The sequence below is a fragment of the Eleginops maclovinus genome, chromosome 20 (assembly GCF_036324505.1).
Source record: "Eleginops maclovinus isolate JMC-PN-2008 ecotype Puerto Natales chromosome 20, JC_Emac_rtc_rv5, whole genome shotgun sequence".
Taxonomy (NCBI): Eukaryota; Metazoa; Chordata; class Actinopteri; order Perciformes; family Eleginopidae; genus Eleginops; species Eleginops maclovinus.
Window position 1 is genome coordinate 5,690,948 of NC_086368.1, and position 24,191 is coordinate 5,715,138.

The 24,191-nt window shown below is 40.0% G+C and overlaps 1 protein-coding gene across 1 annotated transcript in view; it reads right to left on the reverse strand.

Moving 5' to 3' along the window:
- Positions 1-24,191, reverse strand: part of ptprt (protein tyrosine phosphatase receptor type T) — a 293,754-nt gene that overhangs the window by 192,623 nt on the left and 76,940 nt on the right. The window contains exons 6-8 of the mRNA XM_063910759.1: positions 22,522-22,637; positions 19,088-19,262; positions 2,725-3,018 (exon numbers count right to left, since the gene is read on the reverse strand). Coding sequence (XP_063766829.1) covers positions 2,725-3,018; positions 19,088-19,262; positions 22,522-22,637 — 585 coding nt within the window. The remainder of the gene's footprint in view (positions 1-2,724; positions 3,019-19,087; positions 19,263-22,521; positions 22,638-24,191) is intronic.

Genomic DNA, 24,191 nt, shown 5'->3' on the forward strand with positions numbered 1-24,191 from the left:
GGGGCTTGTTACTGATCTAATAAATCCTGCAGCGTTCCTGCTCAAGAAGGCACATGTACAGGCCGTCTGAAGTCTGCCAGTGATCCTCTGAATGATTCAGAGAAGGCTTATGAGAAGGTGCTGTGGTCAGATGAGACCAAAATCAAGATCTTTGGCATCAACTCGACATGTTGAGTTTGGAGGAAGAGAAATGCTGCCTATGACCCCAAGAACACCATCCCCAGCGTCAAGCATGGAGGTGGAAACATGATGCTTTGGGGGGTTCCTCTGGTAAGGGGACAGGGCGATTCACTGCATCGAGGGGATGATGGAGGGGGCCATGTACCGTAAAATATTGGCTGATAACCTCCTTTCCCCTAAGTCATGTTTTGCAAGGGGATCAAATACTTATTTCCCCCAATTAAAAGCAAATTATTTGATATCTTTTTCTTTTTTTATGTACATTTCTGGATATTGTTTTTTTATATTCTGTCTCTCACTGTGAAAATAAAGCTACCATTAAAATGACAGACTGTTCATTTCGTTGAAAGTGGGTAAACTAACTAGATTGACAGGGGATCAAATACTTATTTCCTCCACTGTATTTATATATATGTATATATATATATATACATATATATAAAATCAATATCACCTTTAAGATTATAAATGAGTGTACAAGTTATAAATTGGCCTGATATAAATAATGAAATGATCTGGTAATTTTATCACAATAATAACCAAGGTATTACACTGAATCTGACATCCAAATAAACAAAACAAGAAACAAGAAACAAGAAGTGATTGTTAGGCTGAGCTGGGCTGTAGAGTCTAACATTATCAGAGAGGTGAAGGTGACGACACACACACACACACACACACACACACCCTAACATTGCAAATAGTAGCCAGCAGGCATTTGAACATCTGTCATACCTGCCTGCTTCAATCTCATCAAACACACACACACACACACACACACACACACACACACACACACACACACACACACACACACACACACACACACACACACACACACACACAGGTTCACACTCAGACACACACATCACCGGGTGTGAGTGGTTGTGACAGCTCACCACCACTAACCCAGTAACACATGTTCCTTGCTACTACGCTTTACACACACACACACACACACACACACACACACACACACACACACACACACACACACACACACACACACACACACACACACACACACACACACACACACACACACACACACACCACCATCTCTGTCCACTTTTCTTCACATAAACCATTTCCCATCTTTGTCCCACTGCATATTTTTGTCATAATGTATTCACTCTCCATACATTATCACACATCATCTATTGTGCGTACAAATAATCTTGCTCTTCATTTTTTTTCATAGTATTACATCAAAATCAGAAGAGGGGAATAAAGACGAGAGAGAACTTTGGTGGAAGAGGGAAAAAAAGTAGAATGAAACAAAGAAGGAGGTGAGGGACAGTAAGAGACAATGGGACATCGTGTCAGTATGTCTGTTTGTGTGTGTGTGTGTGTGTGTGTGTGTGTGTGTGTGTGTGTGTGTGTGTGTGTGTGTGTGTGTGTGTGTGTGTGTGTGTGTGTGTGTGTCTCCCCCCATTCCCTGATTGTCTCCCTACAGGTGCAGTCTCTCCCTCAGGTGATCTTCATCCCCTAATCAAGGCCAGCATAAAAGCCGTGAGGAAGGCTGCAGTCTTGCTCTTCCTCTCTTCCTTGTCCCACCTCCACTGGGCCCTGTCTTTGATGTGACCACGCTGTAGCATTTTCTTTGTGTAATCTCAATAAACTCTTTGGTTGATTGACTCTAATCCTGTGTTTGCTCCTCATTGTGTCGCGGATTTTAAGCCAGTTGTAACAAAAGTGAGAAATATACATAAAAGGAGATTTTGTATAAAGAGACAAGAAAAGCAGGAAAGAACAAAAGGACACAGAGTAAAGTGGTAAAAAGGCTACAGAGGGTTGATGGTGGTCTCCTGCTGCGTTCACAACTCCACACACACACCTTCATCACCAGAGATCTGATTATCACATTAACTGCCCCCCCCCCCCCCCCCCCCCCCGTCAGCCATGATTGACGCCACCTAACCTCCCCAATCCTTTCCAGTTCCTCTCCTTCTCTAACCCCCACTTTCTACATCTCCTTCATCTCCAGGTCAGCTTCTTACCCAATTATCATCATCTTTGAGTTGTTCTCTTGTTCTCCAGAAGAAATCATTGTCTCGTCACAATAAAAGTCTTAAATTGTGTTTTAAAACTGAAGGCTTAGTTCAAAATAATAATGAATACATGTTTCCAGGTTGTTTAAAAAACAGACCTGATGATTGATATTCATCCCGTCATACTGGAAATAGTTCTCTAATTAACAGACCGCATAAGGGAAAATGACCAGCAGACGTTGTAAACATTTATTAAAAGTAAAGAAACTCAACATTGTCACTCAAGACAACTCTCCTTTTTCTCTAAATCAAATCACTCAGACCCTAACCCTAACCCAAAACCCTTAGCTAAGTCTCCTTTCACTACAATCACCCACTAACAACGCTGTATTTGATGAGTTAAGTGGGTATTCAGTTCATAAGTGTTAAAAATGGCGACACAGCAGATGTTTGTAGTCGTACATGGCAGAGCTATCCTCAACAACAGAATCATGACAAAAAAAGGAGAGAAGTGAAGCTTTAAGGGGAACATATTAAAAGAGGATTCACCAACCTGCACATTTGGTCCTGGTGACCAGCGGCGGCCCCGGGGGCCCCGTTCCTCCCTCCCCAGGTCTGGACAGCAAAACTTTGATCTCGTACTCCACATCGGGGTCCAGATGCCACAGTTTGTAGGTGGGTGAGTCCACCACGTGGGTCTCGGCCCAGTTTCCTGAGGTGGTCCGATACTCCACCTCCTTCAGGATGATGGGCCCATCACCGATGATGCTGTTGGCGTTGGGTTTGATCCACAGGTAAGTGGCGCCAACAGCCAGGAGCTCAGGTGGAGCGATGGGGGTGGGAGGAGCTGTGATAGAGAAACAGAGGTGGTAAATTAAGTGTTAATTGAGTTGGTTTGATTTGGTTTTAAATTCTCACTTTTTGAACATTTTGTCTTTGGGTTTAGATGGAAGTGGTCCAAAGTTAATAAGTGAAATGTTCTGTTTGGTAAATACAAAATATAAAAGCTCACCAGGGAGTTCATCTGAATTCATAGTTCTAAAAACACAACATGACATGGTAGAAGAATTAAGACTAAACATAATGGGATTAAACGGAATTGTTTTTGGTTCTGAGGTGTGACAGTTAGCATAGTTATTTGAAATTGTTGAAGGGGTCCTATTAATTATCTTTTGTCCTTAAAATATATATACATTGTTATTAATATTGTTTATTTTTTTTGTTTTTCTACTTCTTATTTTAATACTGCTGGTATTGTCATCTCATGATAATCATATACTTTATTTCTATCCATTGCCTGTGCAAAATAAAGAAATAAATGAAGATGTTAAAAAGTGAGGAGACAAAGAATCTGACAATTGAATCCTATTGAAGAAAGTGAAACTGAACTCTTCCCCCACCCAAGCTTATTGCTGTTGTATCAGAATAGATAACTGGACCCATCTTCCTCAAAAACTAAATCAAAGTCCAATCAGTTGTGCCTAAGCATCTGATACTGAGACAATAAACAAATTGAGTAGCCACCCCTGGGATGTAAAGTGTAATTAAAAAAATAACCAACACAATTTGAAATGCATCACTTCATTATGTGGAGTTTATGTATCAGGATATTTGCAGAGCTCCATTGATTTTCCCATAAACATAATAACAGAAATTAAGAGTCCAATATTTCCAAGCTGATTGGTGATTTTATTTGATTTTTTTAACATCTCACACTCAATGGCAATCCCAGTCCAGCTTCTGATGGACGTATCAATATCCACTGTTACACCAGTTAGAGATTAAAAAAAGAAATGCATTGTGTTGCTTTGAATATGTTGTAACTGTAACTGTGGAGGAGTCAATTTGATCCAGAAATCAAAGTGTATTCTGTCCTCACAGCTACATATTGGGTATTAGTCACTAAATGGTTACAATGAGACATAAATGTAATATTAGAGCAAACACAGCTAAACTTCCTCACTGAAAACAAGTGCCATTTAAAGCTACACTTCGCAGAGAGAAGTCTCTACCTGTAGCACTAATCCATCACACTGTTGACACGTTGCTGACAGCTACTTTGCCACCAGACTTTCACATTAAGCGACTTTAAACTAATGGCCTCTGTCAAGGCTAAAAGCATGCAATGTTTTATTACTCCCTCCTGCTTTCAAAACCAAACTCGAGAAAGCAACTTCTTTTCAAAATGAGATACAACAAAATACAGAAAGCTTGGTAGAGAGTAGAGAGTATGGTGTCTGTTCCTTTAATGATTGTTCCCTTTCTTTCATTAGCTCTGATTGAAGGCACCTGGCTGAGCAGTTAAAGGCCAGAGCCAGAGTCTTGCCAGGTCTCTCTTTTGGCTGAAGGACTCTGGGGAAACAAAGCCTCGTTTATGCTTAGGTTTCCCTTTTGTTTTGGTTTGGCATGCAACACCCTGCATCATACCATGTTCACACATCCACATCTACACTACTGATCTTACTGACTAACACACCTCATGATGGTAGGTCTTTGATTTGTTTGCTATAATAAATATATTTTCTTATAACTTTGTCCTTGCCACCGTTTTTTGTTGTGGCCAAGAGCCGGCCCATGACAACTGAAACAACTCAAAATAACTATAAATGGTGTCTGGGTGTTTTATCCACTTAACCCCAAATCCAAACATTCCTGCTTTCCACTGTTTTTGTATTAATGTGTGTGAAAGGGAGTTTGTCAGGATAGCGCTAGAATTTAAATCTGATTTGTAGACGATTAAGTTGGTTGACAAAAACTATGTGTTCATTTTAAAGGGTTAAAATGTGGATTCACTGAAAACGTGGTTTCTGGTTTCCAGTGAGGAAAGTCAAACTGTAAAGTACACCTCTGCGCAAGGCTCCTTTTTAAAACTCTATCATGTTTTTACAGCACTGAGAGGCAGACTAACAAATTAAGACACAGCATCCTGAATCAGTCCCTTTCAAATGATGCAATTCAGAATTTATATCTTATGAATACTCAAACTTCTATTGGTATATAAATATGTGTATTCTATTTTATCACATTTTTCATTGGAGACTTTAATTTTACATCTCATATTTATTTTACTTTATTACTATTTTTAAACATGTATTTAATTTGATTTGTATTTTTTTTTTCCTCCAGCATAAATAAAGTCTCCTGAATCTAATACTCGACTGATAGAAAACAATGGCACGGACATTATTGGAGTGTTCATGCTAATCTGAGAATCTCAACAGAGTTATTTAGGTCCCATGGAAAGCTCTTGCATTGCTGATGATCCTAGGACAGCACTCATGATGCACTTTAGGGCCACACGGTATAGTTACTGACAGAGCTGCAGATAAAAAGCATAGGATGATATCAATTAATATTATTTTGCATCAGTTAGGAATCAAATAAATTCATTTTGTCATAGTCCTTTGAAATAGGAAATCATGGATCTATAGAGTGTCCTGCTTAGAGAAAATTAAAGTTTCTGACGACTAAAATCACAACGTCACAAGTTCAAATCTGGCCGGGATCCTACGTTGTATATCATCGTCCTCCCCTCATTTATTTACAGACAAACATGCCCAAGGTGAGAAAGTTAACAATTGTTTATCCTGCTGTGTTTATATCCTAGCAGTGTTTCACTGTGTTTTCAAATTGACAAACATGAATCTAGATATATTGAAGTTTGACATATAATTCACAGCACATGCATCACTCACAGTCAGCTGTTAAAATGTGCATGTGGTTCCATGTAAAATACCCAGCATGTTGAAAATGAACTTCTCCCCTCAATGCAGTGAGCTTTCTAAACAACTGGGAAAGAGTGAAGACTGAAGGTCTGGGGTCTCTCAGTATTAATCTTTTATTTTTCTCTGTGGCAGGTGCTTTTTCAGTTGACAGCTAAGATATTCTCGCCAAGAATAATGGCCCCTTTCCACGGCTGTCTGAGAGCAAAGTCCTGATCTCACTCTGTGCAAGTTTTTTTACTTTCCTAAAGGCACTATTAGAATATGTATGGTGGCTGCGGGACCGATGAATCAACTGTCAGTCACCGCACACTCATCCATCTCAGCTATATGGAGGCCATAAATGTGTGTGTGCCTGAGAAGCTGTCTGTGTATTCATGAGTGCTGCATAGGGAGAGACAACACGCACCTCTATGTATAAAGAGCACGGTTATGTTCCATATCTTCAAGAAGTTCTTGTGAAGCAATACTGCTGTTTTTCTTTCAATCACAGAGAAAAATAAAATACATTATCCTCATCATCATATTTAAAAATGCAGTTTAATTTCCTTTTTTGACAGAATTTCCCTAACAAATAACTAATAAAACATATTTTTAGGGGTGATTAAATGGAGGATAATGCTGTAATTTCCTTCACTTGTTTAGAAGAAGAGTGGAATTAATAAACACTTAGAGGATAGGTTTTATATCTAGTTGTGTTTCTTTATAATGTTTCAAAAATCAGATGAGTTTCAAAAGGTTCAGTATGAATCAGACATTCTGGAGTTCATTTTAAATAGACTAAACACAACTTCCTGTAACAGCGGCCTGTTAACGGTTTTTACAGCTCGACTCTTCATTAGCATCATTTATATTCAACAACTCCTCCTGATGTTACTCCACAGGAAGACGGACAGGATCGCTCAATCACTCCCTCCCTCCGTCTGTTAGCTCGTTTACCAGCGCAGAGTTACAAAGGCCACCCAGCGACACACAACCTGGCACACACACCATCACATAGGGAAGAGAAAACACACACACACACACACACACACACACACACACACACACACACACACACACACACACACACACTCACACACTCAGGCACATTTGTTCATTTAAAATAGACCTATTGCACTCATTGCTAACCAACTTAAAGTGAGGCCTGTACTTCACTGCACATACATAAATATTCATGCTGTTCTACATACACACATTTCAATGTGGACACACAAACAGACATGTCTCAATGTGTAGGGACTTTCTGTATATTTGGCACATTTCTCCTTTTTTCAAATCTGCATATCTTATTTTATAAATTATTATAAACGTTTTAACGTGTTTTATGATAGTGAGATATGTTTTCATTATTTGCAACTTAGTTCCTCTTTACCTAAGCACCAATACGCACCAAAGCCATTTCCTTGTATGTTTAAACCAATCTGGGAATAAACCTGTTCCTTATGTTTAGCACACAGGTATTGTATATTGTCCTCCACACACATCCAGACACAAACACTCATATTCACATGGCAATAGTTTACAGAAGTGTATTGCTCATCAGTTATAGTTGGCCTTCATACAGTGATGCTAATGAAGTGTGAGAGGGGAGATGTAGAAAGAGGGATATTTGGAAGGAGAGCCTGGGATTATTCCCATGGCTTCAAATATGGACAATTTTTCATGGCCCTCTGCGTCTCAAACCAGCGTACAAGGCACCCTTGGCGTCTTCATGAGAAGCACTGGGGCTTCGAACTGACAGGAAAAAGCTGATAATCATTTTGCAGATTATGTTCATTTTGGAATACATAAACATTACTGAGTAAAAATAACAACTAATTTACATGACACAAACTTGACATGGACTTTTGGCTTTTATTTGCCTCTAATAAGTGGTTATGACATGAGTTCATTGTTTACGTCCTCACATAAAATATCATTTACAGCCTTGCCTGTGATATTTGTATATGAGGATATATGTGGTGGAAACACACGTTTTACTGCCCAAAATAAAAAAAATGGAAAAGATGCTTTAAAGAAGAGTTGGCAATTGCACAAAGTTAGATACAGTATGATTGATCCAGAAGAGACTGGTTTGTCCCTGCAGAAGCTGTGTGTGTGTGTGTGTGTGTGTGTGTGTGTGTGTGTGTGTGTGTGTGTGTGTGTGTGTGTGTGTGTGTGTGTGTGTGTGTTTGCAGTCCATAAAGGTTTTATCTTAGGTATCCTGGGGCCTTGTTGTAAGAAGAAGACGCATGCACACCCCAAACTGACCCGTGATACTACACCCTGAGGGTAATATTAAATGATAAAGTAACACACACACACACACATATATAAAACACACTATTTAAATATGAAGTGTGGTAACAAAAAGTTAAACCAAACAAAAAATGTAGGAAAAGTGGTGTGTGAGGATATTTATGAATACTTGTGTCGCTAGTGATATAAGTAATATATAATATACATACAGTATTTGTATCACATTTACTCTGTTGGCAGTGTATGACATGCCTTATAGTGTGTGTTTTAAATGTGTATTTCTGTGTGCGAAATAGAGTATATTTATCTGTTTGAGGGTGTGTGTGTGTGTGTGTGTGTGTGTGTGTGTGTGTGTGTGTGTGTGTGTGTGTGTGTGTGTGTGTGTGTGTGTGTGTGTGTGTGTGTGTGTGTGTGTGTGTGTGTGTGTGTGTGTGTGTGCGTGCGTGTGTGTGTGTGTGTGTGTGTGTGTGTGTGTGTGTGTGTGTGTGTGTGTGTGAGTGTACGAAGCAGGGAGTGATGGAGACACAGATCGAGGAGAAATCAGCCCACCAGAGAGAAGAAGAAGATATTGCGCAGGTGGCGGAAAAGATGGAAAAATCAGTTGCACGAAATCGCTCCACAAAAAAATCTGTTTTCCTCCCGTTTCAACAGAGGGATGGAGAGCGATGATCGTAAGGGTGATATGAGAGGGACAAATAGGATATGTTTACCTTTCTTTGTTTTTCTCTCCCACTATCTTTCTTCCATGGTTCAGACAAAGTGAAGGACGCCACCCTTGTGTCTATATGCAGTTTGAAAGTATCCATTGCAGATGAATATTAAAATGTTCCTTATGTTTGTTTCTTTTAATCACGGTCTAGAAATCTTTTTCAATATATTACAACTGGACAGAATGAAATGAATAAGCATGTTAGATTTTGAAACATGCCTAAAGTTGGAAACGGTACCTCCTAATCTCTATATATTTGTTAATTAATTCTCTCATTCTTCGAATAAGCTTTCCGTGTGTTGCTGTCTTATCAGTAATACAATCCAGGTTCATTTCGGGGCTCCTTGAACTTCGTAGCTTATCTAACAGAACTGATAAGCGCACACACACACACACACACACACACACACACACACACACACACACACACACACACACACACACACACACACAATATGATCCTCCCAGCTCATCAAGTGTTGATGATAACCACATGCTGTTTGTTTGAGTGAAACACATTTATATTGGATATAATTCATAGCAAATTGTTTTGTCAAAATTAAAGAAATTACTTAAACAACCAGATTCCAAAAGGTCATAATACAATATTTCTAGTATGGTATAGCCACTATGTAATTTAAAAGCTACAAAAATGAACACAATAAAGTACATCTTATTTTTTCGGGGTTGTTGTCACTTCTAAGTTCTCACATTTTGGGAACATATGGTTCAAAGATATTAAATCATTTTTCCTATCTTTTAAAAAACTCCAGGCAGATGTGTCTTCAATGCAGGGATGTCTGATTCTGGAGCAGCACTACCCATGATGTTGGATTGCGGCTCTGGTCATGTGGACATAAACCACACTTAAAACTTTATTGTAAAAATATGTAATTATGTTGAATCATCAATTTCAGAATTTTGAATAGAAGAAATGAAAGCTGTATTAATTGTGCTTTTGGATAATTACAATGTGTTCTATTCATCCATAATGTGCATTCATTTACAGGCCTCACACCCTAAATTGTTATCAAATCGTATGAAATATTTTGTGTAAAATATTTCTGTGTGTTCATATTCTCCCCCTCACACACTTGAGTCCTGAAGCTGGCTATGCATGCTGCAAATTTAATATGACTGTGTTCCTGCTTCGGCCTCATGAATGCTCTCTACCTGAGGGTCGTCTCTGACTCACCTGTCCTCTCAGTAAGCCAAAACCTGCTGACTCGCATCGTCCTCACTGTCTGCAGGCTGTGGGAAATATCTGAGGTGGAAAAGTTCCAACTATGTACTAAATCCAATGAACAAAATATTTGATCCTTTTAGCATTGCTGATGTGTGACATCACACCTCTGTCAGTGGTTGTGTCTCGTCACGGGTGTTTTTTTCGCACAGGATTGAGTGTCAGATCTGTCCTCTGATGTGTGGGCCAGCCATGACTGATCCAACAAACTCATCCTTATCAGAACTCTTTTTTTCCTTGTCTCTTTTTTTGTTTGTTCATCTTTATTTGTTTATTCCTCTCTTGCTTCATGTTTTTTTCCCCCCTGTGTGCCTTCTTTTATTATTTATTTATTTCTAACATTATTTAATGTTGTATTCCTTCCTTTTTATTTGCGTTCTTTTTTAATCTTATTTTTAAATTGGTTTTGTCTTTATTTCTTTAGTTTGTTTGTTCCTTAATTACCTTTCTTTCTTTAGAGCAATCTCTTTGTTATTTACCAGCCCAGGACTGCCTCTTACTTGTATATGAACACATTTCTCCAAGTCCTGGGGATTGTTTTGTGTAAGCTGTGTGTGTGTGTGTGTGTGTGTGTGTGTGTGTGTGTGTGTGTGTGTGTGTGTGTGTGTGTGTGTGTGTGTGTGTGTGTGTGTGTGTGTGTGTGTGTGTGTGTGTGTGTGTGTGTGTGTGTGTTTGTGTGTGTGTGTGTGTGTGTGTGTGCGCCTACACCTGTAAGGAACCCATCGCACAATCCCTCAGGCCAAGTAGTTGTATAAAAAAGTATGCACTTGCGCGCGCACACACACACACACACACACACACACCCCTACTCTTGGTCACAAAGAATAGTTTAATCAAAAGACAAACTCCATCTATCACAGAGGAAGAAGAGGGGGGGAAGAAAGAAAACTGAGAATAGAATAAATGTGGGGGGGTTGTTTGTGTAAGTGTGTATTCTACACTCACAAGGAGAGCAAAGAATCATGGGAAATAAGATTTGATTACCTACTCCTCACAGCCAATTCACTGTGGCAGACATGCGCTACATTTTACACTCCAAAGCACAAAAACAGAGCTGGATGAACTAGACACACGCAGACGATAAAATGAAGGTATCTACATACACAGATATGCAGACACACACAGACTCTATCTGCCCTCTCAGATAGCTAACCTCTACATGTTAAAGACGACACTTGTTGCTCATTTACAGGTCAATATGTGTATGCTGTGCCTTTAATGGGACATGTCTCCATGCTTTAATGTTCAAAAAGCTCTTTGCTTTTCTCATACTGCCTGTGCTGCAGCACCTCTTTTCACCCTCTGTCTGAAACCAGAGCCCAGTCTGCTCGGACTGGGTAGCTGGCCAGCTCTGTTGTGATTGGTAATCCACTTATATGATCCAACCCCTTAACCTATCATGTACAATGTGTTGGAGCGCTAGCTAATAGAAGTTAAGTGTTACATAGTGGTGTCATTATGTTACGGAAGTAAACAAAGGACTCCAATGGAGGAAGGAGGGGAATGTCGCAAATTCCCCGCTCCTTAGCCCATCACGTACAATGTGTTGCAGTGCTAGCCAATACAAATGCAAGTGTTTCTTAGTGATGTCACTATGCCTTCCATGTTTCAAGTCCTTAAAGCCTTGGCTGCTACTTGTTCTGTGCAGACCAAAAAGGCAAGTCATTGAGAGTGTGATATATTGTCTTTTCCTCCCTATTTATAAGCCCGTTCACTTTTTGTTCTTTATAAGTATGGAATAGGAAGCGGTCGTTTCCAAGGTACAGCAAAGACAGCTGAGCACCTTAGGTAGAACTTAATTTGTATAACCTTGATGTCTGCATCAACAGAAATGTTTGATTCAACTGCTTTGATTTTAATGTGTATTAATACTGTCAACAAGGATAATATTGAGGAGATGGGGTTAAGAAGCAAACAGGACTTATCTTTTCAAGAGTAACCAGAACACATCCAAGGCTTATTTGTGAGGTTGAGTCACATAACCACATGAGTTGTGTCAAAGTTTCCATAAACGAGACAGTAGAATATGGTAAGCAAGCAGGTAGGAGTTTACTGAGGATGAATACCCCAGAAAGAGTCTTTGCTGAAGACAGATAAAGAAGGTGGTAGAAGTGGGAATAAATGGAGGAATGACAGCAAGACAGAGCCTTAAAGGGACACTTATCTCCTCAGTGTCACAAAAATATTCTAACCGTTTCTAAAGGAATGAGAATGTGTCTGTGTGCTGTCAGCTTTACAGCTGGACACAGCAGGACACTCGTAGTGGACGCATCTTTCCCTCTTAGTGCGCTTTACATTTTGGACGAAAGCAGGCTGGAGTTCATTGAGATGTGTGGAGTGACAGAAACAGCTGATGAGGGGGCTGAACCTGTCAGCTTTGGCTTCTCTGTTATTAACTGGTTTCACGTTTTCCACTGGTGAAGTTTAATATTGTTACTACATAAGGCTGCAACACAACTGTGGTCACACTGTGCAATATACGTTTACTATGTTATCACTGTCTGCTAGTTCACTACATAACTACCTTTTATAATGTATTTATATTTGATATTATAATTCATTTTTAGTGTGACTTTGCAACATCTTCTAGGGGCTACAGATGAAAATAAGTAATATGGCTTACTTCGGCATGTTTACAACAATGTTTATAATGTGTTCTGTCCCGAACTACAGAAAAAGAAATACAAATAAATATGGTAAAACAACTGAAAAATATTCTGCACAATGTAAACAAAATAAATATATTTATACATTTTTATACTTTGCATGTGTACTATTTAGATTTTTATTGTATTAATATATGTGTCTTTATGTGTTAGTCCTCTCATCCTTTGTGTCTCTTGACCTGCAGTCCCTTTGCTGTAACAATGTAAACTACCTTGGGTCGGATATAAGATTTATGAGTCTGAATTACATTATTGACATAATCCAGTTTTTCCAAGCTTATCTTGGTAATGTTTACATATTTATTATATTGATTTTGATGTATGAATACATGTCAGCTATGCAGTCTTAGTCCACCTCTTCCATTGACGTAGTGACTCATTTGCTTTCTACTTTTCGGTTCAAACTTTGTACCTCCTCCCTGCTCTCTCACTGACCCCCTTTCTATTTCCTCTTTACTTTTTTCTTTCCCTTTGAACTACTATATTTCTCCTCGACTCGCCATACCTGTCCATGCATTACTTATATTTTTTTCTTTAGAAATTCTGTGTGAAGTGTCAACTTTCTCTTCTACAGACGCATGTGAACACACAGGACGATACACAGGAAGGAGACACACACACACACACACACACACACACACACACACACACACACACACACACACACACACACACACACACACACACACACACACACACACAGGACCTGGTTAAAGAGACGGGTATGTATGGGTATGGGTGTATGATTCCTTTCTCTTTAAATACTTTTGTGACACGTACACAATGGTGAAAAACAAACACAAATGTCACATGAAATGCTCATGGAGCCCATATTCGATCGGCTAATCGTTTATGATGCATCCATTGTTTTTGTGGAATCCTTCATATAAATATTATAATACATATTTAAACTGCTTTTATTTTAACTCTGACTTTTCTATGAATGTCTGACGGCTCTTGTGTGTTCTTTTTTAAAAGGTTTGACAATTTTGAAAAAGGCTCCTCACTTGGAAGCCAAATGTACTTTTCAAGCAGTTATTTTAATAAATTTGGAGGCGGCGTTCACACACCCAGTGGGCTTCCATATATCTTCCACATAAGGCTGAGCTGTCCACTCTTCAATTGATTTCTTTATCATGGAACACAAACATAAAAGATGCCGGGAACCAGCTCTGGGCAAGAAATATCTCTATGGACATGCACACACAGACTCCTACACACTGTGGTGTCACTTCTAGGTCTAATTCTTGGACTACCTTCAGTTTTATGACCACCAAGGGAGACTTAAAGAGATGCAGCAGTGTTCCTGGGGAACTCAAACACACACACACACACACACACACACACACACACACACACACACACACACACACACACACACACACACACACACACACACACACACACACACACACACACACACACACACACACACAGCAAGGGGTATGGTAGAGAACGGGGCTTTTACTGCATCTGTTAGACAGGAACTATAGAAATGAGAAACACACAGGAGCAGTGAGCATGTGTGTGTGTGTGTGTGTGTGTGTGTGTGTGTGTGTGTGTGTGTGTGTGTGTGTGTGTGTGTGTGTGTGTGTGTGTGTGTGTGTGTGTGTGTGTGTGTGTGTGTGTGCGTTTGTGTGAGAAAACTTTAGACATCCACAGTTATCTGGTTTATCTGGTGTATCTGTTTATTGACCAAACAAAGTAAACTAGACCTGTATGTGGTGGTTAAGGTGTGCAATTTTGTGTTTTCAAATGCAGAAATAAGGGGGGCAGTCGCCACTTCACGTCCGTGACCGGGATGGAGAGGTGCCAGCTCACCGCCTGGTCACTGCCAAGGTGCCCTTGAGCAAGGCACCGTGTTAGTATAAACAACTGTGTCTTATTAACACTGTTCCAAACAAGAGCTCAGTCTGTTCCAATTGTTCAGTTGGCCGCTTTTATTCTGATTGGTTAACCTCTTAGAGATGTCCTGCCCCTTAGCTTATGTTGTACAATGTGTTGTAGCACTAGCCAATAGTTTGCGAGTGTTCCATAGTGTGTTCTCTAAGTGTCATCAATTCAAAGACATGACCTTTTTTAAGGCAAGAGGGGGAAGGGTATTTTCACAACAAATCGCTGTCGCTGCGTGTTTGCTTTAAGATATACAGTATTAACTTTAAGGGAGGTGTGAAGTGAGGCGGAGGTGTGAGAACGAGTTGAATGAGGATGTGAGGAGATGAGACGGCGGGGACTCTGAATGATGAGCGTAGAGGTGTGAGGTCGAGTATTGTATTTAATATGTCTTCTTTCTAATTAGTCAAAGTAAGATGTCAGCACAATAGAAAATGGAACTTGTTTTGAATATACACTTTATTCAAATGAACAGTTAAAAACAACTTAACGATCATTGTGTTTTTTTGCATTATTGTGTTTGTGAAAAGGTCTCCATCACAGCATTTAACTGTTAGGTGCATTTCTATAAAAATATCTATATTTTGTTCACAATGTATTATGTTGCTTTTCTTCATATTCAAAGTTTATTATCAAGGATATAAGAAAAGACTATTGTTTGCTTCAAAGTCCGTACTTTTAAGTATTGTCTCGATATTTTTAATTTCCTGTTTACGTAAACTTAAGTCGATCAAAAGGCTGTTTGACTTCTAATAATGAATTTCAAATGTATTTCTGTTTTATATTCAGCAATGATTACATAACCTGTTGGTGATTACAGTAACATGCATGCATGAGCACACACACACACACACACACACACACACACACACACACACACACACACACACACACACACACACACACACACACACACACACACACACGCACACACACACACACACACACACACACACACACACACACACACAATGTCCACCAAGAGGGCACTATAATTTGACAAGTGTCTTTCCCTGGATACTCCTGGTCACACCTGGCTGAACAGCACATTAATTAATCCTGATTTCACTTAGCAGCCCGGGAGAACACACACATACACAAGGATTCATTTTGGACACACAATACCCATGATGACTTGCACATGAAAACACAAATGAAAAGGCACAAGGAAACGCACACCCAGAGACAAATTAGAGCTGCTCACAGATGATGCCATCACACATACACAACAAAAATACACAATTGTGCAAATCAAGGACAATTATACACATACACACATTGAGGAACACACCCTGCAGACACAAAGGGCTTCAGGGAGGTGTGCTATTGGTTGTGTAATATTGCAGTTCTCTCGTTCACTGTGTTGGCATGGGTTATTCCCCTGGCACTATGCATGGCTGACAACACCTGAGCTTCACACAAAAACAGACAAAAAAAACACATTTAAAGCAATGCACACACACACACACACACACACACACACACACACACACACACACACACACGTCCTCAGGAGTGCAGTCTGTGTGTTCTTCTAACAGATGGTAATGACAGTTTTAGTCCCCGGACTATCATCTAATCATAGCAGCAAACACACATACAGGCTGACACACACACACACACCCACACACACACACACACACACACACACACACACACACACACACACACACACACACACACACACACACACACACACACACACACACACACACACACACACACACACACACACACACACACACACACACACACCAGTCTCCCTCTAGATTAAAACATCCGTCATACCAAATAAGGTTAACAGCATAATTCATAGCAAATATGAATTGAAAACATAACCTAGGCTGGCATGTCTTTCATTTAAATGTATTCCAGTAATGCAATTTAAATTCCATTAAAAAACAAACAGTTCAATCCCCATCACACTACATGGAGATACTTTTCTATTTGATAGAATTAAAAAAACCTTAAGGTAGAGAGGTTTGTAGTCTCAGACATACTAAATTCACTGTAGGCATTGTATTGTTTAAGAAGACATTGATTTAGAGCATATAATAATACCTTGTGCTGACAAAGTGTCCGTGGTCTATTATACTTTAAAAACAAAACCATTCCTCTGTGGTTCTACCTCTGTTCCCAGGGTATGAATGCTGGCCGAGGAGAAACCCAAAATGTTGTCAAACGACAACCCTGGAGAATGTCAAGCAACCAAGCAGAAACTCAGCTTTACAGTCACTGAGCAAACAGGGTTTCTGTGTCATGGTCAAAAGACAATACAAAGTTCTGGAGAAGTGTTTTTTTATCCTGCTGGTTAGTGTATGTGTTCAAGGATAAGAGAGATAGGGAAATAAGTGTTCTGCTCTTTGCCAAACCCAAAGTGTACAAATAAGTGGTGGTGCTAACAATTAAGAATAATACATAGCGTAAACAGGCTCTTTGCTAACAATGTATCATACAGCTAATTGAAAGTGGGTCAGTGCTCAAAAGTAAGCAGGTTTATGTGATCGGGAGCATTATACTGTATAACAACATTAGCGTAGTTGGCTTTGTGCTAATACTTAAGCAGAAACAGTTTTGTGTAATAGTAGGCTCAGTGGCAGCACGTTAGCATGCTAAATAACTTTGGCTGATAACATCATAGACTGTAGTATACAATATGTTCAGATATACTTTTCTTCCTACTCCTCAACTGTTTAGCATTGTCAATAGAGTAAACAGGCTTTGTGCTAATAATGGGGCAAACAGCTAACTGAAAGTGGGTCAGTGCTCCAACTTAAGCAGGCTTGATTGATGGGGAGCTCAGTCATAATATAATAGCAAATAAGTTAGCACAGTTAGCTTTGTTGTATGAATACTGTTTTGGCTAATAGGAGGATCAGTGGCAGCCCTTTACCATGCTACCTATTACTGAGTGATAACACGCAAAGGGTTAACATCTTCACTCACTGTAGTAAATGATGGCTGGCTGAATGCCATAACAGCATGCAGGCTTCAGTAATAGAAAACTCAGTGCTAACACAAAGCCTAAGTTGCGGGTCAAGACTTTCAACATAGGCTACACTGAATTGAGTCACAGTTGGCTCAATTTGAACCTGTTAGTCTTGAGTGATAGCAAGCTTATGCTTACATTTTTGAAGCACTCTTTTGACTGATAGTAGACTCAGTGTACTTTAAACAATCTATTTACTGATCCTATGGAAACAATTTCTCCGGGGACAAGGCCATGAGCTGATGGTGAACTGAGGATTGGGTAAAGTAAGATAATTAAAAACACACACACAGCAATAGAAAGAGACTGGGAGACACATGAAGGAATGAAATTATGTCTGACAAAAACAGATAGCTGTGACGCTATAATTATAATCACAAGCCTTACAACAACATTATCCAACCTCCTCAGTTCATCAATATCCTTCTCAGCAGGACAGCACTGTATTTCCTGCTGTTTACATGAACCATGGGATGGAGAGTGGGATGGTTAATCACGGAGATCACGTGCATTGAGGGTGAGGGCAAAGCTGAGTAGATTGCATTTGGCAAGGGGCAATGTTTTATCTGATTGTTCCAGCACTGTAGTTCACTATCTGTGTAAAATACTTAAAGCCAACTCTATGTGTTACTGTGTCCTCATTACATCACATTGAAAAAATATTATTTGTGTAAAATGCTATAGCCTACACATTTCTGGGTTGTGTTTTGGCATCTTTGGCTACTTTGGAGACTTGCATAGAATTAATAATAGAGGTATGTGGGTTTGAATATATGGAAACTAAGAACGCAGTACCGGCCAAAGGTTTTATGGGGGTGTAAAAGGTAGAAGATTATTTTATACATCCCACCTTTTACTGGATTCTTGCTCAATTACTTCTGCTCTGGGGGAAATTGAAAGAACTAAAAATTTTCTTTTATATAACAAAAGCTTCGTTTTTTATATTGACAACAATGTTTTACTTTCTATCACAAATCTTAAGAGAAAAGCAGACAATGTGTGGCACAGAAGAAGTAAAAGTACCTGAAAGACTGACAGTGACATGGAAATGGAGTGAAAAGGGGCTCATTGTGAGTTCTGGTCACTACTCTGAAATCTCTTCAGTATTCTGTTCTCAGCATTCTCACAGCACTAATGAGCCACACACACACACACACACACACACACACACACACACACACACACACACACACACACACACACACACACACACACACACACACACACACACACACACACACACACACACACACACACACACACACACACAACCCAGGCTTGTTTTTACTTTACTAGAAGGTGTACCACACAATTGCATCCACATGATCAGATTTATCAAACACAGCTCTTCATTCACTCATACAAATTAATCACAGATGTTGTGGGTTGAAGCGGCTGGTAGTTCACCTCCTACTTGTACGCTATGTGTAAGAAGATGATCATCAGATCTTACCTTTGACAATGAGGTCAGCGTAGTTGGACACCCCTGACCCGCCGTCAGATCGGATGACGCAGCGGTAGCGGCTGGTGCTGCGCTGCGATGTGTCGCCTACGCTGACGGTTGCAGAGAAACGACGGTGGTTCACTACCCGGGTCACCATCAGTGCTGTGTCCTTACCGTTCCACTGCTGCATAACGACAAAGATAAGACCAGTCAATGTTCAACAAAAGCCTTGGATTATACTCACTGTTGCTGACCTGTTACTAGAACCTCTTTGTAAAGAGTTCACAGTGGTGGCACTGGTGGATAGTCTTTCAAATACTTTTACTACTACTATTTCTTCTGAAACCAAATGCAATTTACACTGAAATTATTTTGCAAAAAAATATTAAAACAATGAAAGATGCAAGCGTAAGATGAACAAAAACATGTGTGATGAAGAAAGACAAGAATCTATGATTCATGACATCACACAATAGTGTCTGAAGAGAGCTTTACTGGAGACAGAAAATTTGAATTTAGGAAAAAGGTGTGAAAAGTGGGATTTGCTCCATGCATGCTCCAAACCACAAATCAATGAATGTAATAAGATGAGACATGTGTCAATAAACTGAACACTTCTTTCAGCCTAATGTTATGGGGAATGAATGAATTATCTTAGATTCATCTTGCTCTGATTTTGCAAAACTGCAGTATGCATAAGGCACTTCAATTGGGGTTTCAATATGCTATAGTGGGTGTCATGATGTAGCTTTATCAGGTGTATCTGATTATTAGAAAGAATAGGAAGTAAAAAGGCAAGAGTAGCTCCGCAAAGGCTCTCACTGTTTCGGAAGTAGTTTTAGTTCTTCATCAAATGTATACAGATTACAGTAATTCCAGGAGGCAGGCATCAACAAATAACACAAAAATGACTCCATTTGACATCAAAAACCGGTAGGAAGCAGGGGTCATCTTTATAGAGCAAGTGAGACATGAAGCTAAAAAGCGTACTGCTTTGCATATGATCCCCACATCTCCAGATCCAATCTTCTGTAGCAGTATCTGCCAATTTAAGGAAACGTGTTTTCCCCTGCAGGCCTGGAGTCAGGAGGGTCACTGCTCTCCATTGCAAATGTCATTACTGTACACAGCAGCGCTCTCAGTGGTACACTCATGAGCTGTGAAAACATGCAAGCCTGCCAGTGCACATGTAAACTAGAATGAGTATGTAGGCATGAATGCACATGACACACACACACACACACACACACACACACACACACACACAGAATTGTACAGAGATGGAGTTATCGGAGCGGAGCAGTACAAGGACTTTTAATCAATCCTGAAATGGATCTGGGAAGGCTGGGGATGTCTGTCCCAAAGTACTTTCATTTTTAATCTTTATTGTATTTATTTTTCTAAATAGAATTCTGAATAAATTATAACTGCATTTGGTACTCTTATTTATTATATAATATATATTTTATTTGCAGAATATTCAATATAAGATAGTCAGTATATGACTGTATACGTTCATATGTTATATGTGTCTGTGCAGGATTTAACCTTAAAAGATAACAACATAATGGAAAACATCATAAATGCTTCTCTTGCCTCTGGTGTGGTACCATCAAGCTTTAAAATGGCAGCAGTCATCCCCACTCTCAAAAAGCCAGGCTCTGACCCAGACGACCTCAACAACTACCGTCCAATCTCCAACCTCCCTTTCCTCAGCAAAATCTTGGAAAGAGCAGTGGCTGCACAGCTTCAACATCACCTGTCCCACCATGAGCTCTTCAAACCCCTCCAATCTGGTTTTAGAACCCACCATAGCACTGAGACCGCCCTCATCAAAATCATTAATGACCTTCTGCTTGCTGCCGACAATGGCCTCATCTCCATCCTCATCCTCCTTGACCTTTCTGCAGCTTTTGATACAGTCTCCCACAACATCCTTCTCCACCGCCTCTCTGAGCTCATCGGGCTCAGTGGTTCAGCACTGTCCTGGTTCCAGTCCTACCTCACAGACCGGAAACAATTCATCACCCTGAATGGCTCCAACTCTCATACAGCACCCGTCAACCATGGCGTGCTCCAGGGCTCTGTGCTAGGTCCTCTGCCGTTCACTATTTACATGCTACCCCTAGGTCATATCATCCGTAAACATGGACTCAACTTCCACTTCTACGCCGATGATACCCAACTCTATATCAGCACAAACCCCTCCTCCCAGCTCCCACCCTCACAACTTGTCAACTGCCTGCAGGAACTCAAATCATGGATGACCAAAAACTTACTCAAACTAAACAGCAATAAGACAGAGTTCATTGTGGTGGCCCCTGCACCACTGCTCAGGAAAATTGGTGACCTGGCCCTGGTTGTGGATGGCTGCTACATTTCCCCATCTCAGGAGGTGCGCAACCTGGGCGTTATCCTGGACTCCACTCTCTCCTTCCGGTCCCACATCAACAACATCACCAAGTCTGCCTTCTACCACCTCAGAAACATCTCAAGACTCCAGCCTTCACTCACACATTCAGTCACAGAGACACTCATCCATGCCTTCACCACCTCCCGTCTGGACTACTGCAACGGTGTCCTGTCTGGACTGCCCACCAAGGCCCTTAGCAGACTTCAGTACGTCCAGAACTCAGCTGCCAGGGTTCTAACCCACACAAAGCCCTGGCAGCATATCACTCCCATCCTCCAACAGCTCCACTGGTTGCCAGTCAAGTCACGCATCACCTACAAGATCCTCCTGCTTACCTACAAATCTCTCCATGGACTCTCACCACAATACTTCACAGATCTCCTCCACCCTTACACTCAGTCACGTTCTCTGTGGTCCTCTGACAAGGGCCTGCTGGCCACCCCCCGCACCAGATTGCGAACTTTTGGGGACAGGGCCTTCTCTGCCAATGCTCCCACACTCAGAAACAGTCTACCACTCCACGTCCGCTCTGCTCAATCCCTGCCCATGTTCAAAAAGCACCTCAAAACATTTCTCTGCACTAAGTCCTTTGATCCCTAACCCCCACTCCCCTATTCCCCTCCCTATTTGTAAAGCGACCTTGGGTACCATGAAAGGCGCTATATAAGTTGAAGTTATTATTATTATTATTATTATTATTATTATTATTATTATTATTATTAGTATTAGTATTATTTCTGCTCAGCTTTCAGTGTTGAAACATGGATAATAATCTTATTCAACATTCAAAATCTAGTGAATAAAGGGAGAACAGTAGTAAGCTGGCATGGTATAGGAGCCATAATATCAAGGTGTTGGAGGAAATTAAGTGCAAATTTCCGTTTTTCACATTTTTTATGAAAGCCCATACTTGCACTAGCCATCTTGCAGTGTATAATCAGAAAAAAATATATATATATTCCTTTGAACAAGTCATGCATGTATGCTTTCTGCTGATACCACTCACGCACACTGATAAGGAGGTACTAACCTGCAGCCAGAGTTTGTCGTGTTGGGACCACTTCCCTCCAGCAGTACACTGAAACGTAGCATTCTGACCCACGTTCACCTCGACATTCTGCAGACGCAGGAAGTGAGGAGCTTTACCTGCAACAAACAATGTACACAGACACTTTGTAAACATTTAGCTGAAATATTCCGAAGAACCTAACCAGATACAAAAGGCTGTTTTGTTGCAACAATCATACTTTAAGATTGTGGACCTCTTAGGGGGAATAATGGACCTGATTAAATTATCTCTCTGTCTGAAAAGGTCTTAAAGCTCTCTAAAATATTAATAGTTCTATGTATTACATCAATTGGCAGGCCACTGATAGATGCCATCCTGTTATTAAAGTCATGGTGGATCCACAATGGATTACAATAGCAGATGCCACTGACAATAAGAAACAAACTTGCTGAAAAATGCACAACTATATAAATTCAGTTCGAAAAGGGCTCAAAGTGGCTGCCTGAGGCAAATTCATGGGATAGCTACCATTCAGATGAGTAGGCAGACAATGAGAGCGACTGCCAGACATTGCATGACTTTGGACTGGCATTGAGAACAGCCAGCGACTGGTTAATTTCATTTGGACTGTCTGCAGACAGAGATAAGCCTACCAGAGTATGCATCGATCATTTAACAATGGTAATACACACTGACGCTGATAGTCAGGTTTTCACAAATGAAAAAAACTGTTTTTTACTTTTTATTTTCAAAAACACTTTATTTATGTAGTTTTTTCGTTCTTAACATGTTTGTTTTCCAGCTAATTGTCTTTATTACATGATGAATACCGCAACTCTCTTCCTCTTGCTTCCTATCATGGACTCTCTCACTTTGACTAATCTGATTAGTGATTGGCACAGATGAGCTGAGAGTTTTTCTGCCAGCCGGACAATTCAGAGAAAAAAATGGAGAAAGAAGCTGAATAGAAATGGATAGAAAAAAGAAAAGTAAAGGGTTCCTACAGTGTGAGAAAGAAAAGGAATATAGACAGAAAGGAAACAAAGCTAAAGAAGTTATAACGGAAAGATATATCCAAAACAAAGTGTAGAAGAAATGTGCTCATCAGAATCTAAATAAATAAAATGCCTGGTTAAGGCTCTCTTATATTGATGTGTGGATGTAAGAAACATAACCCATAATGCCAAAAGACTGGTGCAGTATTTTTACAAGAAATTATTGCAAGTGTAACTGCCAAAATCCCTTTACAAATAGCAATGGGATTTTCCATTGGATTTTGGATTAAAGCAGGAATTGCGATTTGTGTCTAACATGTTTATGATACTTACTCCTTTTATTCAGCAGGATACTCTCACTATATTAACATAACCTTTACGATTTCTGAATTGTAAATCGTGTGCAATCCCCCGAAGTAAAATGGTCAAATGACACTAAGCTAAAAGTGGGCTAACATTTGGCTTGATGATATTTAGCAGTCTAGTAGTAGTAGTTTTTAAGGCACATTGAAGCTTTGAACATTTACTAGTGGGATGTTTACTGCAGTATTTAATTTTGTTGAAGAACACATGGAAATTGCTTGTGTTAACCACAGACCTTATTTCAGGCATCGAACCACGAACATGTACAATGTATTTCTGTACCACTCTGTAAGAAAAGCAATGTGAAAATAGTCAAAGGGAGTAATAATGAGT